The 17381-nt window shown below is 35.5% G+C and overlaps 1 protein-coding gene across 1 annotated transcript; it reads left to right on the plus strand.

Annotated features, from left to right (window-relative positions):
• Nucleotides 1–12469: 12469 nt before the first annotated feature.
• On the plus strand, nt 12470–13580 carry LOC110372624 (uncharacterized). The gene is made up of 2 exons (XM_021329466.3): nt 12470–12627; nt 13129–13580. Exons 1-2 carry the CDS (start codon nt 12576–12578, stop codon nt 13506–13508), a joined length of 432 nt encoding a protein of 143 aa, XP_021185141.3. The 5' UTR covers nt 12470–12575; the 3' UTR covers nt 13509–13580.
• Nucleotides 13581–17381: the final 3801 nt, after the last annotated feature.

A 17381-nucleotide genomic window follows, 5' to 3' on the forward strand; every position in this document is an offset into this window, starting at 1 on the left:
GAGCGTGTCATGAAACACGACGATTGATTTACACATGTGAAAAATTGTCTGTCTCAACCTCCGAGGCATTACCACGTGAAAATTGTTGCATGAATCGAAAGTAGGGTTCGGGATGACAACATTAATTTTCCGGTCCACCTATTACTTTTATTTCATTCGCACATTCTAGCAATAACAGCCCTTATGCCCTTGAAATTATTAATCAAAATCGCGCAGATGAAATTTTGAGGGCCGCAGATGAAATTTTGCTTGGAACCAACGTTCGTGCTCCGTAATTCCCTGAGAGAAATGTAAAGAATTTGTGTCGACATGTGAACATCTGGCAAGGAATAAAGTATCCACGTATTCGTGCTTCGGTCTCATTAAAGCAAACCCCAGGGAAGTTAGGTAACGCCTTTATATTTCATATTAATTATGCGACTTCTATATTTGTTTAAGTAGCAATATCTTTTATGTAAAGATATTTAAATGTCAAGCTTATGTGTATTTGGAGATCGTTTTATTTGTTCGTTTTCACCTTTGTCTACATTGGTTTATTTTAGGCTCATTAGAATGCTTAGAAGAAGCTTTTATTTGAATTCGAGAGTCTAATATATTGTGTAACAACTCGAATTAAATAAACTTTAATATTCGAGGCTGCTCTGATCAAAATTAAATGTACGTATACGCCCACGTTTCCAAAACGACCTACCTTAAAATCTCATAAAAGAAAACCAAAGCATCCAGATAATTGGTTCTATTTTTGAACTTAAACTGAAACAAAATGATTAAATTCCTCGTTTGTGTTCAAACAAACCGTTAACAAAGACAGGCTGCTAAATCGCAATGTTGCCAGACGAGAAAAAAAAATACCCCAGCGTTGCACGGGCCGGGAGTGGAAAGCTGAATGCATACGGTGCATATTTTTGTACTATTCTATTTAAATTCAGCACTACTTGAATTTGGAGTCGAGATGTTAAAATTTTGACACTTGGAAATGTTAAGCTAGCGAGGATGCACGTAAAATGGCAAACGCTTTGCAAAGAAACTTTGTTTTGGCAATTTCCATGTTTTGACAAAACATTTTTGCTTTGTATTTTTATTATCTGTGGGCTTTAATAAAAATGTGTTTTAATGTAAGCGCTGTTGTCGCTTTGTGGCAGGGTTTTGGTATTCAGTAGTTTGTGAATATTTTGTGCGATGAATGGTGAAAACTACGTCGTTTTTAAAAGCGTTATATTTTCTGTACGATTGTAATATGATATTCAGGGTTTGAAATTGTTTTACCACCGTTAATGTTTTACTAACATTAAACGCGAAAGTTGATGAGAATGCATAGATTTATGTAAGTTATACCTATGTTTGTTAATCTTTCAGAAATATTGGACGGATTTTGATGAAACTTAATTAGCAGTAGCTATATAACTATTTCAAAATAATGTATAACTTAATTTCTATCCACGTGTTGGAAGAAGTATCCTCCTGCAGTATATTAGTAAGCTACTGCTCTCAATTGCTTTTTCCTATAACAATAAAATGGTTTTAACAAAAAAAAAAAACTAAATATTTCCCACTATTCCCCAAGCTGACTAATTTTTCTAATGGATCCAAGATGCACTGGACATTATAAATGGCACAAATAATTCAGTACTCAGTACGTTGTAAGCGTCACTTAATCACGGTACATCTCGCAGACAGAATGTGTAACTAGTACTAGCTTAGTAAGCGAGGGGAGCGAACGGAGCGAATGGAGCGAACATCTAAGCGGAATCCGCTCGCTTTTCTAGAGGCTTCTAGAAAATGGATTGTTTTTGTTAATGTAATTTAATTATTGTTTCTTGCATAATACGGAACATTAACGAGAAATCCTTACAATTTACGTTTGGTGTGGTTTGTCTGAGTAAGCGGCTTTCGATCTTAAGTTATTCCTGGAAATTTCTTTAACAGGAAATTTTGGGAAGTATCTTTCTCATAGCAACAATTTTTGGCATGGATCTACGACTTTATAGTGACAATTCCGTATATTTAAAGTTTATTATCATTTTATAACTGACTGAGCAGACTCCCGTCTTATTCATATCATCATTCAGGCAATCCATCCATCTTTTCTTGTCTAGCATACTTAGCACACACGTTGTTGCATGCGTGTCCCTACCTCCTTGATTGAACCGATACTGTATGGTCTAAAATAACCCTTCACATAACAACAAACTACTAGCCCTGACAGACTGACATAGTTAGCAAACAGAGCCATATTTATTATTAACACCAGCCGTCGTATCCTCTAAGAGTACCCGCAGACTGCAAACTTTTAGTCGGCCGATAATTTATTCAGGGTCATAAATCAGTAGGCAGATGAATGCTAGTACGCACATTGCAAAGATCAGCCCCCTTACTTATAAAATCTCTAAGCAACATTTTAACTAATCACTACTTAAAGTCTTAAGTAGTGATTAAATGTTAGTTAAGACATGCTTAAGCAACGTTTATAAGTATGAATTTTCTTAAACAGCCCTTAAGTATTACTTATATGTAATTCACGTTTATAAGTAAGGCTGCAGGTATTTAGCCAGTATAAGACAGACCGAAAAGAAACTCGTGGTGGCCTAGTGGGTATAGAACCAGCCTATCAAATTTGAATGCTTGGGTTGGATTCCAAGTCGAGCAAATACCAATGCAACTTTTCTAAGATGGTATGTACTTTCTAAGTATATCTTGGACAACATTTTTTTCCAGCGATGGCGGGCCAACTTGAGTCTGTAGTGTGCGTAGAAACTTATCCTCTAATGTTCTACAAGTACATAGCTACATAATGTAGGTATATTACTATAGTGTTAAATCCGTCTGTGTACACGCATATAGAGATTATGAGAAGCGGCTTTGCTTAGACATTGGAGCTACTCAGCTAAGTGATTGATGAAGATATTGCTTTGGGTGATGGCTCTTCCAGTAACTGGGATATTGATTCTCAGAAACGACAGTACGCTCATTATACTTAGTGGACCTCTTTTGGATAAGAATTTATCCTAAACGAAGAAGGTATGAGCATTAATTACTACGCTCGCTGTGAATTGAAACTTTGGACTTTTTCACCCACTTAAAGAACTAAGAAAGTTTTATTTTTTCGGCTTTTTATCAATGTACATATTATGAGTTCGATTTCATTATGAAGTGTCTGGTTTTAATTTGGACATACTTCAATTTTATCTCCAACAGTTAAAAAAATGCATACACACGCACAACAAAAAATACAAACGAGCATCGACAACATTTCCACCCCACTTTCCATCCCGGTACACACACACAAACGCACATTTAATCACAGCAAACGCTTCCCGGTATTTTAATCAACGGCCGTTGAAACCCGACCCAAGTCGAGTCGCGAGTATCAACATTACAGAAATGTCGTCATTATAGTGAGTGCGGTGCACTGAGAGCCGTTGCAATTAAATTTAATGCGATACTCTATTTTCAGTGCAGTTGCGTAGGCTTAGTGCGGACTTTTTGCTGTTTTGCTTTACTGTACCCATTGCATACTGCAAACTTTCTGTATAGTATCGGCTGCTAGTTTGTTAGGCTCATGAATCAGTAAGAAAATAAATGGTAGAACGCACATTATAGAGGTAAGGTATTTAGCTGTATCAAACCGACTGAAAACTTTGATTGAGATCTAGATTTTATTAAAAATTATTTTATATAAATATATTTGCCAAACATCGCGATCGGGTCGACTGTTCTCATAATAACCATTTTTTCCGATAACTTGTTGAGATGCATTAAAAATATTTTTAGCCAAAACAGTTTGAATGTTTCTAAGTTGGGATCTTTAAATATTATATACTATCGCGATATTACGTTATCGCGATTTTTGGACATTCCGCACTTGCTTTTGGAAAACACAAAATTATATCAGTACTTCATCTTCCGAGCCATTTTCCCAAACTATGTGGGGGTCGGCTTCCAGAAAAAATAAAATTATATAAGTACCTATTAAAAAGAATATAGTAAAAGAAATCAGAAATAAAAAGTTCAGCAAGTTGAAAGATATTTAATTATTTCACTGGAATTTTAATCACGACTGCATTTTCTGATCTGAGCCTGGTATTTTGAGCTAAGAATAGTATCCTGTTGCACAAAGCTTCGTTCAAACGAAAGGTATTAAAAAAATGTTTTTTCTAATAACGTTAGTGCTAAAGCTAAGTATTTTTAAGAAGAATGAATTTCTTCTTTGAGCTGTCTGAGGGTAATGAAATTCCAGCCAGTGTTGTAATAAGAACTAGACATATTTATTAAATCTGGATTTGTTATTGAAATAAGAACTGAAGGCATTATTTAGGTACAGTCTTTTTTTTTCACAGCTATTACATCAAAATGTAATAGTCGAGGATCATGCTAAAATGCGTTATTTTCTGCTGTATTGATTGTTATTTATTTCGTACATCCATACAAAAAGTAGTACATACTTTCTGAGATAGTTAGTTAGTTAGTTACAGCCTATTTATCGTCCCACTGCTGGGCACAGGCCTCCTCTCACACGGAGAAGGATTGAGCATTAATCACCACGCTTGCTCAATGCGGGTTGGTGATTTCAGACTATATAGTCCAGGTTTCCTCAAGATGTTTTCCTTCACCTTTTTATCAGCCATTGGTGTCTAAGATATACTTAGAAAGTACATACAAACTTAGAAAAGTTGCATTGGTACTTGCCTGACCTGGATTCGAACCCGCGCCCTCATACTCGAGAGGTTGGTTCTTTGCCCACTAGGCCACCACGACTTTCTGAGATAAGTCCATTAAAAAAAAAACCTCTTCAGCTTATCACATTAGTATAAATTTTATAAACCATGTCTTTTCTGACGTAGTCTCATAAGGACACATAATCCAAAATTCATAGTACAACACAAAATCCACTTACGCTTAAAATTCCAACCAAAATTTCAAACTCCAATCACCACTAACAAAGGCATCCAAAATCTATTCGCGAAAGCCATGTGGGATAACCAGGATAACCAGGGATAACAAAAACCGACCACATCCACTCAAGCTGATTAGGTATCGTTGAATCGTTAGCAACCATCCATCATGGTGTCAGGTTGGCTCAACCCGTCCACATTGTCTTAGGAGTGTCCAAAACTTGGCACAGTTTAATAAGAACTGGTTGATGTATAGCTTAGTGGTGAAGATATACGGGATGATAATTTGGGTGGGTCCGTCTGAAAAAGTAGTTGCAATGTTTATACCAACTATGTCTCCAGTCTTTTGTTATTTTGCTGTATTTGCAGACGAATACGAGAATTTTAGGGTAACAAAAGCCCATGATCTGGAGTCTGTGAAAACAAAACTTCTTCGTATATCCATGTACCTGGACTAGATACGCAGTAATATGATGTAAGTATGGATAGTATAATTTTACAGGGTTCTATATCATATAGTTTACTAGATCTAGATCTAGATACTCGACAATTAATAAAATGGTGACCTGCTGATTACAAAATGGCTTAAAATAGTATACAATTATAACAATTTTAAGCCATACTTTGATCTTTAAAAAATCCCCTGTAGTCATACAGTGTTGATATAATTCATCAGCTTAGACGAGGCACAAATTGCATACTAAAATTATTATCAGTATCAATTTATCGACCGGGTTGGCAACCTTTGTTACTTACCTAGGTATTCAATATCATTGCCACTCAACAAATATTTACCTGTAAATAATGTTCTTACAGCAGCTAAACCAATCATTGATAATTCTGATGTCAAAACCAGACTAATAGTCAATTAACTAATTAATATACTATTACATATTTCAATACAATGCTATCAACAGAGCCACTTATACTATACGATATAATTATTATCTGGCAGGCCAATGACCTTGACTTCAGAGCAAAGATTTTTGTCGACTTACGTTCCTTCTTGGAGGAAGAGGTAAGGTGGTAAAGAAAAGATGGATGAATTGTCTCAAAGAGGACATGGAAGAGGGAGTGAATGTTTGTACAATAAGTGTTTAAAGGATTTTTTTCTTTCTAACTGCTGGATTCTGACCTGCTGGGCAAAGGAATTCCATTTCTCAAGGTCTCCACACCTCTCGATCTTTTGAGTGTTCCGCCATCACTTTCGTTAGTAGTTAACGAAAGTCTTTGGTATCCGCTTTGTGACGATAACTGAAAGAAATGGAAACGTAAAATATGGCGCCAACTCCAAATAAGCCAGGGCAAGTAGTAGATATTTTATATCCCTTCGTTCTTCTTAAAAAGGGCCGTGTTAAAATTCCCGTCCGTATGTCCATTGGCCATCGATATTTGAACTACTGAACTAATGTTTCTTGTTGTTGTGAAACTCTTGTGTACTCGGTAAGTGTTACCTTTCGTGTACGAGGTTTGGGATATATTAATTTTGTTAAGAAATTGTTTGAAGTTTGTTGCTTGCAGAGGCATGTAGTGTTGTTAATGCATTGTTATTGTGAAATAATGTTGTTGTGGTTAACTTTAGGTACATTACGATGGCCTCTCAAGTACGCGGTATCTGAATTTAGACTAAATCTTAGCCAAACTGAGAGGGTAGAAATTTCACAATTTGGATTAAGTAACGGCTTTCTGACGTCTTTAGTTGGTAATTTAAGTATCACGTTTACTATAACGATGCATTAAGAATAATAGTATTAGTCTTGAAACATTATCGAAAGCTTTATAATTTATTACAGAAATGGTAACCTTTCCTAACATGCAGCTTGATACAAACTCGAAACTTTTAACTACGGAAGAAGAATCCACACAAAACCAAAAAAACGCAATGCAAATAAAAGCCAAAATTGCACATCCACTCGAAAAGTCGTATAAAACAAAAAATAACCCGAAAACGTTAACAAGAGCCTGTAAATAGAACGTTGGTGTACCAAATGGGCTAAACTTGGACCATTTAGTGAAACACCCAGGAATAAGGCGTCCATCGATCGTTGTACATTTATTTGTGTTTCACAAGTCGCGTAAATATCCTCAATGGATGTTGCAAATTGATTTTTCCTTTTAGTGGTTCAGTTTGTTTGTGTTTTGTACTTGGTTCGTGTTTTTGAGAGTAAATTGGATGTCTTGGAATAAGTGTATGGGATTGGAGTGTTATTCTGTTTAGCTATAAAATTTGAATGCTTGTTCGACAAGATTTTGTGTTATGCTAGCATGTTCTTTTCAATAAAGGAGATGGCCAAATTTGCATAGTAAAAAAACCCAGAATCGACAGCAACGAAATGGGTACCAATGGGTTCATTATGATAAACCTTTGATGGTGCCAAAAAATCCAACCTGAAATCCATGGGGTATAGGAGCTATATCATATTTTCATAAAAATATGTTACGTTGAATTTATGTTGATTTTAAAGATTATTTACATAAAGGGCCATAAAAACGAGGTATACTAACATTATACATGCGAATAGTAATATCACCATAGTTACAGAGTTTGCCTGGTTATAAAAGGACTTGAGTTTGACCCTCTCCCCATTGCACTCGTCACATGAACCACTCCAGATACGATTAAGTAGCGACCTTACCTACTTGAGGTTTCCCTGTTATGTGTAAACTTCTGAACTGGCAAAGGTAAATTAAAAAAAATAAAGTTAAAAAAACCTTTAAAGTTTTTTTTTGTATTTTTTTTTTATTTTTAGCTTTTTAGTCACTACCTATTCGCATTAGTGAAAAGTTATTGTCAATGCGAATAATATAAGCCCAAACACGAGGTAGTTAATATTTACCATTGTCGAGTTCCCTTGACCTCTCTCTTCTCCATCATCAGGTCAGCTCTAAACCTTAACTCATTTATAGTGCTAACAGACATACATCTAAGTGTAAAGTTTTTACCCTGGATGCACAACTTCCAATGAACCCCATGGTTTTTAGATTAAAATACTTTTTGTTATCTACACATTATACTGAATCCAACCATACATACAATGTTTCTGTCGACTCTGGGTTTTTTTTTGGCCATCTCCTATAATTTTATAGATACTTGTACGTTGTATAATTAAGTTCAATTCCAGCTAATAAAATCATAGCATCACATCGCCACAATGAAATCTAGTTATTAAGCTACTCCATCAAACTTGAGTACACGATGTACTTTACCCTACATCACAACTCAATGATATCACAGCTAGCCAGTTTGTCTTGACCCGCCACTGAATCTTTATCTTCATCATCAGAGGTCTTTGTAAGCTGGTCTTTTTCAGCGTGTATTGTATTCCCAACGTAGTCTTGGATAAGGGTCTTGGAAATTGTTTTACGTGTCACATTATGTAACGAACGAGACTGTTCTCTTTGAACGCGTTTAGAATTGTTAAAGTTATCGACCGATTCCTTGGGTGACGAGATTTTAATGTCACGTTTTCCAAGGAGTTTATACTAGAATAGAATATTGAAATTGAGTGAGAAACAAAATCCCCTTTGTAATTGGATTTCGTATTATGCAAAACAATGTTTCGTTGATACAAAATGTTTTGACAGCAAATATAAATGCGTCATTTGAAATAGGGCATCAATATCAAATTAATTGAATTGTCAATGGGTGCAAACATTGTTTGTGAATAACTCTATTCATATGAAACCAATCTGTGGTGCTACAAATGTGAAATTAACAGAAAATCCATTCATGGAAAAACCGTATAACAAAAAGTCGGTTTTACTAAGTGCTATTGTGTTGCCTAGGTAACTGGGTTGAGTGGTCAGATAGGCAGTCATTCGAATCAATTTTCTTGTGGAAAAGTTTGGGCAGAAGATGATGTTTTAAGACCCAATAACCCTCTAGAATACCTCAGAATAGCTGCAATTTTCCTCTCAACAAAAATCCGTGGATGTCATTTTAAATTAATTTCCATTTGTTGTATTTCGTCCGCCATAACCTTTTAATTTGATTACCAGCGGTTTGCGGTCGCACTGTTGGGTATTATCCGCTCAGTCGACCGTTTCGCGGCTGTGATTGGCTGCCTCTTTATTTTAGTCTCATTGTAGTAATTAAAACTTAATTATATCGAGTATGCCTTTTTGGTATTTCTGTTGATATGCTGAATTTATTTGTTCAATTCCAACATTGACCCTTACCTTATCATTTTTATGGGTTCGATTCCAGAATTTACCTCTCACTTATCAGTTATAAGATACATTTTACCTTCATCTTTTCTAGTAAAAGTTAAGCTGATTCAGTGTTTTAGAAGCAGAAAATTGTATACCTATCAGAAACAGTCAAGCGCATTAAAGAAATTTATTTTTATAGGTCGTTAGGTGAGTTAACTGGCAGCTCACATAATAGGTTTCAATAGGTTCGAATTGCTGTGCATTGAAAAAGTTTATAATTTTTAGCACAGAAAATATAAATTCTCCTTGCATTGATATGATATATTATGGCAAATAATATTGTTATTTGCTCAAAGCTGGTTTGCAATAGTATTTAAAACTTTAACCATAATTTATATAGTTCACTTTGTTATAATAACCGTAACTAATAATTAATTACAATTTAACATATTTTCTGATTAAAGCGTTGCGAACAAACTCTATTAAACATTTCGCGTGAAATCGTGTTCGTTTGTTTATTTTCAGTTTCATACAGTTCAGCATGGAAAAGCATTATCAATAAAATGCTTGTTATTACTGGTACGATTCGCGCTGGGAAATTTTTAGTGGGATACAAATCCAATTTATACAAACGAACTAACAATACACGGCATATACAATAAGCTTTTTCTATAAATTGTGATCACAGGTGTTGTGAGTGCTCAGGCCTGGCCACAGAGTCTGTAATGCATAAAAAAAAACAAGTGAATACAATACATGCATTGATCAAATAATTTACAAGGTATATAAAAAGTATTTTTAAAACGATAAAATGGAACGGTGGAATTGTACCACATTCATTTGTTTTGATGGTTTGTAAGGGATTGTTCACACCAAACGTATTGTCCGCCGCTGACTGTGAGTATACTCACTGTCTGCCCCAGTGTGAACGTCGACTCAATCTGCAGTACGCGTTCTCACCAAGCCGACAATAGGCTATAGCGTACGATGCGCTACATGTGTGAACAAAAGAATAGGCTCTTGTAGGTTCACACTAGATGCGTACCCTGAGCGGCTGACTATTCTACACATAAAAGGGCTCAGTATTTGAAGTTGCTCGTAGTATTTTATAAACGATAAAACTAGCGTAATTTATTTTTTTCAAATCAGACGTTTTACTGATATTTCAATTAAATGATGCGCATTCAGATAGTTGCCATTTGCGAAGCTCTAGAGGAAGACGAAAATAATAATAAGAAGAGATTGTGGCTACATCCCTTAAATTTGAAGAGATGTTTTCTTGGTCAATTTCATACTTTTGTTTCGAATATAGACTTTATCCAAATAAGTTCAAGAAATATTTTCGATTGACAGTAAAACATTCGATGAGTTACTATCTTTAATACGTTTAAGTTTATATGAAAGGGACACTAATTATCGACGTGCTGTACCGAGGCGCGGCTGTGCGTACGCGGCGGAGCGGCGCTATTCGGCAACTGCGTCCGCGTAGCCAATCCGCGTCCGCCGTGCATAGTCGCGTAGTAAAATAATCGGCCACTGAGAGTCAGCTACAACAGACGACGTAACAGCGTATAGTCGGTTCGGTGTGAACGACAATTTCAATATATATGGAAAAGCAATAAACTGCGTAACGCGCGCTCACAGTCAGCGGCCGACAATACGTTTGGTCTGAACGATGCCTAAAAGTGCTAACATTACAGAGACTGTTACTGTTACAGCCTTTTTGTCGTCCCACTGCTGGGCATAGGCCTCCTTTCACACGGAGAAGGATTGAGCATTAATCACCACGCTTGCTCAATGCGGGTTACATAGACTATCCACAATTTTTGATGAAATTATATTCATACTTGTTGGTTTACGTGTGCTATTCAACTGTTTGAATAGATATCACTATTGGTCAAAAACTAATTTGATTAACACACGTCAGGGTTTATACAGTTAAGGTTGTAAACCTAGTATTTATATTGATTTGTTTTTCATAGTGTAATTTTTGAAAAAAAACCGGCCAAGTGCGAGTCGGACTCGTGCACGAAGGGTTCCGTAAATTACAGTTAAATCAACCTATCTCAAAAACTATAAGAGATACTTTGATCAAACCAAAAATCGTTGAAAGAGTTAATTAGCATGCATCACCTCTATTTTTTTTAGAATTTTATACCCCGTAGTTATAAAAATAGAGGGGGGGGGACATACTTTTTACGACTTTGAGAGCTGATATCTCAAAAACCGTTCACTTTAAGAAAAATGTTTTTTAGAAAACTTTATATCATTTTAAAAGACCTTTCCATTGATACCCCACACGGGTATGTACATCGAAAAAAAAAATTTCATCCCTCAGTTACATGTATGGGGGGCCCCACCCCCAATTCTTTTTTTTACTATTTAGTGTCATATTTTTGTAGCGGTTCATACAACACATATTCCCATCAAATTTCATCACTGTAGTACTTATAGTTTCCGAGTAAATCGGCTGTGACAGACGGACAGACGGACAGACGGACATGACGAAACTATAAGGGTTCCGTTTTTGCCATTTTGGCTACGGAACCCTAAAAAGCCTGTCAAAAGTGTTACGAGCCTCGAGTCTTGAAATTGGTGATTGACACACCTGTGCATTGGAGAGCACGTTAATATCAGTCCTGCGCCTGATCTCTCTCTGGTCGTGTCGGATTGCCATGCCGTCTCATCGCGCTATGACAGTGAGGAACCCCTGTGTCCACGCAATTGTTTGTGCATTATATTATGTCCTTCACATCTGAATGATTTAGAAAGAACAGCCACTGTGTCCGAAAATCGGTCTTAATGCTTAAGTATTTTGCGTATCTCCAACAGACTTAAATGAAAATGTGACACATATGAACGCTTTACTACTAACATAACCTTTGTAATACTTTATCTATTAATGTGATGTATCCATCAACACGAAGACCATTTAATGTAACTGATATCTCGCTAGTTGAGCTCACGTAACTTCGATAACCGATCTTATCCCTCCATCTTTAGATATATGTAATGTAAGCGTTAATTATATAGTGCTAATTATATCTCACGTACAAATCATGATTATGTCCTCCTGTGTAAAAAAAAATGGAAAAGGTTCTCTGTAGACCTATGTCCAGCTTTTATTACTCAAATATTATTTTGTAAATCTAAGAGTAATTAATATACATATTGAGTCAAAATGAATGCAATATGTCGGTAACCATGGCTCATATTTATAATACAGTTTAATATTTTAGCAGTTTAGGTCACAGAACTCAATATTTTGATTGTAAGTTACTTTCGTCTTAAATATATACTGACCTCAGCTATAATTACTCGAGATTTCATAAGTATTGCACTGGTTATACTTGTAGTTACCTTTATATGAATCAATAATTTATCAAACATGCAAAACCAATTTATCATTGCCAATCAATACATCGATAAAGAAACACACAGATTTGCTGATTATTCCTAGTAATCGAAGCAATACTTATATAAAGAAGTTATTTCAGTAATTTATCGCAGTTTTATATTGTGTCTCTAACAATGGCAGCCAAATTCTTAGCTTTATTTGTAATCGCCGCGGCGTTGACCCAAGGTACGAAAAAAACTTAATAAATATTTTGAAACACTTTCAAAAAAGTTTTGTAACTTTTAAAATTCTTGTTAGCGAAAGTCGAAAAGTGAAATAAAATTGTTCCAATATTTATTGTTGAGTTGTAAAAAGTTTTTGATGTATTTAAGATTGAATTGAGACTAGAAAGAAGTATTTACTTGATAGTATTGTAGTTTATATTAGGGAGTAAGTTTTTTAAAGTTCGTGTTTACAATGAGCCGCTAATAATATCTACTTCTACATATTTTAGTTTTAATGGCTTTTGTGGAATTACTTACAAATAATTTAACGATATGAACACAAAATTAATTAATGTATCTACTACATTTTGATTACGTAGGGAAGTTACTGCTTGTACAACAGTGATCTGATGGTTCCTACTAATAATGCACCGAATGCGATTTATAACCATTCGTGTATTCCTAGATACCCTACACCTAATATCCCATCACTGATATCTCAACGCTTATTTCTCTGTTTCAGGTCAAGCCATCACTCAAATCACTCTACCCGACGAGCACTACACATTCCTGACAAACCCGCTCATTGGCAAGTCTCTATCAATCCCCAAGTCTTTCCTGGACACCCTTCAATCTTGCAACGTCGTCTTCCCAAATGGAGCAACCTACGAGGCTTACCCTAACAACAGGCTACCCGCAGGACCTGTTTCGTTCTTGCATGCCGTCCAACCTTTTACCAGCTGTGCTATAGGATTCCTTGGAGCTGATGTGTCCTACAGTGGTACTTATGAACTGATGTCTCTGGTACATCATTCGGCTGATAATAGTTTGAGTTTGACAAGGCAGAGATTCCATTTGACCCTGGTTGAAATTGATCCGTGGAAGGGAGAAGTTGAGGCTTGAACTTTGTATGTAAGATAGACGGTGCTTCTTAATGTTTTAAGTGCAATATAAAAATGTTTTTCTTGTAACAAATTTGTTTTTATTCTTTGTGTTGTCTTTTAAAAAATGAGCTGGAATGAAAATAAACCGGCCAAGTGCGAGTCGGACTCGCGCACCGAGGGTTCCTTACAAATCCTGTATAGATAAAAAGTGAGTCTCGCGCCAACCGTTCAGTTTAGAACAATCATGGTTATGATTATTTTGTGAGACCAAAATAGTTAATATTTTTTATTTTATAATATAACTAAAATAGTAGGCCAGTACCTTGTAAAAGTTATTTTATTAAAGTTATTTATATACAACATTTTGTAGTTATCATTCAGAAATCTGATTGAAAATAGCTAATTAAGGTCATTGGGCATATCTGACCCATTTTGTAAAAACTGGCGGACATGAATCAAAGTAGTTTTAAATCGTGGAGAATGGTATGACGTTTTTTTGAATATAATTTTTCATAATAATAATTTTTCAAAATTCCATGGAGACGAATGTCCAGGATCGTTTGAAAAATATAAAAGACAAGCAGATTCAGAGGATTGTACAGGTTGCAATGCTAGTTTTTATTGTTAAAGACTTTTCATAAAGAAGGAGGATGTCAATTCGGATGACCAGGATCTGATGAGGATCTGGAAACCCTGAGAAATCGAGGGCAACTCTTGAATATTGTAGGCACGCATCGAGTCAAAACCAGACATGTGAGTGTATTTTTGAGGGTACTGGTAAACAGTGAAGGTTTTTAGCTGATTTGATAATGGAGACTACAGAGAGTCGAGGGAACTCCTGAACGGTATGTTGCAACTACCACGTGTTTGGGCTTATTTTATTCGTATTGGCGAAGACTTTCCACATAGATAGGTTTGACTGCCATTGTGGGATCGATAGCAAAGATCAGATATAGTTATGGGAACTCCTTTACAATTTATAACGTAACCTTGTGTTGGAGCTTATTTTATTTTAGGTGATGAGAATTCAGTACTAATGGGATCTTTTATTTTTGAGGGATTAATCACCTAACGAGCCCCAGTTTCAGGTTTTTTTCGAAACTGCCTGACGACTTGTAACTGTCGAATTGTAACAACGACTGCTAGAGTGTAGGATTCGGGGCTGCTGGCTTTACGTTTCCAGAGCCTTGACAAAAGTGTAATTCTGTCCTTTTCTTTGTTTTATAAAGTCGGCTTTATTTTATTTTGTAGCATTTTACAAACAAAACTTTAAAAATATAAAAAAGCAACAAGAAAACAAAAGCAAGAAATTGAAAAGATGTTAGGTGCATCGGTCTAGAAGTCGGTGTCTAGAGGATGCATCTATATTAATTTAACCACCGAGATCTAGACCGATGCATATAAACAGTTTTCTTGTTGGTTTTAGAAGTTGTTTTTTTTTGTAAAAAGTTTTTATTTTTAACTTTTGTGAAAAGTTCTCGTCAATACGAATAATATAAGCCCAAACACGACGTAACTAAAACATACCGCTGAGGAGTTCTCTCGACTTTCTCACGTCTCCATCATCAGGTAAGCTCTAAACCTTCACTGTTTGATAGTATCACCAGACATACATACATCTGAGAATCAAGTTTTAATCCTATGCATGCCTACAATTTCTGATAGTTGCCCTCGATTTCTCAGGATTTCCATCATCAGATCCTGACCTGATGACAATGGAAATAAATGGCGAGTATACTCTTTTACTACAAAGAATGTTTTCTCAAATCCGTCAAACTTGGTCGTTTAAATTCCCCATTGAAATGAGGAAAATATTTGATTTGATAATATTTTAATATTTTATTTAACTTCAAATTTATCATTTTCGCAATTTTTCCTTTATCTGTACTTTATAATGGTGCTTCTTGCCGAATTTCAAGATTCTGAGTTCACGGGAAGTACCTTGTAGGTTTTGATTCCCTAGCGTGTGACGAAAATTCGTCTAAGGTGTCGGTATAACTACTGTATCTTTTGATCGCGTTAACTTAGAAGTTTGATTTTTTCACTGCCTAAAGGGACAATAGACCTAGGTATTTGGTATAAATTTCAATTTGATAGCTTTATTCGTTTGTGAGAAATAAGGTAGTAAGTTTCATTTTATTAAAATATTTTTTTTTTACATTATATAACTAAAAAAATGAGATTTTCGTAATTTTTCCTATATTTGCATTATATGACAATGCTTCATGCCAAATTTCAAGACTCTGAGTTTACGAGAAGTATCCTGTAGGTTTTGATTCCTTTGCGAGTGTCGAAAATTTGTTGAAAATATCGACATAATCGGCTGTATCTTTTGATTGGCTTGGCTTAGAAGTTTGATATTTTCACAGCTTAAAGGGACAATAGACCTGAGTATTTCATGTGAATTTCAGATTGATACGTCCACGCGTTCTTGAGATAAAGGGTCTTGACAGACAGACAGACAGACAGACAGACAGACAGACAGACAGACGGACAACAAAGTGATCCTATAAGGGTTCCGTTTTTTCCTTTTGAGGTACGGAACCCTAAAAAGTATTGAAGTTTTTTTGAAATACACTGTCTTATTTCATGGAAATCATTTTAATTATTTTATTTGGTTTAATTTCTGTCTTTTGTAGTGAAAGTAATTCAGCGAACGGATTTTTATTTTAAAAGATGAAGTGAATCGAAATAAGAATAAATGAGATATAATCTCAACTTCAAATATACGCGAATAAAATAAGAGATGATTAAATATTTTCAACAGATTTTGGCATATAAAAATAATGTGGCACAAAGATCCTGAGTAACATCCTTTAACCCATTGCATGCCGGAGCGCAGATATACCCGAAACACATTTTTTTTCTATTGTTATATATAATGACCCCATCGACTTAACACAATTAATTCCCCCAACAGTTCTAAACGAAAGAAAATCAATACAAACACACGTAAACCGAGCAACAAATCATGGCGCTCACCTGCCAGCACCACCAGCATTGTTCCGAGAGCTTGACAGATCAAATTAATAACAAGAGTTGGGCATTCCCATGGGTTGACAACATGGAGAACGAAATGACTTCCAGAGATGTCATAACGCAAAATCTCTCGCCGGTGTTCGGGGGATGAGAAACATGTTTGCATCATCATGCCACCTTCATTGGCCTCACAAAAAAAAAACGTATCTACCTTAATTACCTCAGAAAGATTCCTCATTTATAATAAGTCTTTGCCTTCTCCGGCATAGGACGTGGTACAATGGAATCGTAGAGGTATTAAATACTCCCAGTTCTCGCAGATCTAAATCGCATTTAATCATAAAGTTGACCCTTTTAATCTCGTTTCGGGCACACTCAGCCTTCCCATTAAAAAAAAAAATAACATCAATCAATCAAGACCAACATTTTATATCTCAAGGAACCCGAACGCCCCTTTACTTTAATAATAACTGATAGTTATTGTCACCCCTACCGCACGTTACTTGACCTACAAGACACCTCCTGACCTACATGCCTTATGGCATCTCCATTAATTTTCCTTCCTCTGTGTTTGTCACAGTAAAGTTACGACAAGTCAAACCAATGTTTAATACAGTTAAAGTTGACTACACTAGGCTACTGTGTCGGTATTTATTGATAATGTACTTTGATGTGGGTTCATTTTGGGTCACTTGAATTTTGGAGGGTTAATTCAATTACTTGAGGACTTTTCAAGGTTTTTGGATTTGTAGTTTAATTTTGTTAGGTTTTGATTGTAGGTTAGTTTTATTTGTTATAATTTGGTACACGTGATTTTAGAGAGAGATTGTAATTTGGAAAGCAAATTGTGCATAAGTAACAATTTAGGGACCTATATTTTTTCAAAAATAAGGCTATACATATAGATTTCGTT

The sequence above is a fragment of the Helicoverpa armigera genome, chromosome 7 (genome assembly GCF_030705265.1).
Source record: "Helicoverpa armigera isolate CAAS_96S chromosome 7, ASM3070526v1, whole genome shotgun sequence".
Lineage (NCBI taxonomy): Eukaryota > Metazoa > Arthropoda > Insecta > Lepidoptera > Noctuidae > Helicoverpa > Helicoverpa armigera.

Excerpts from the sequence above, each read along its gene's own strand:
- LOC110372624 (XM_021329466.3), top strand. The coding sequence starts at position 12,576 with ATGGCAGCCAAATTCTTAGCTTTATTTGTAATCGCCGCGGCGTTGACC. Across the intron at positions 12,628-13,128 it reads CGCCGCGGCGTTGACCCAAG|GTCAAGCCATCACTCAAATC; the intron begins GTACGAAAAAAA and ends TCTCTGTTTCAG.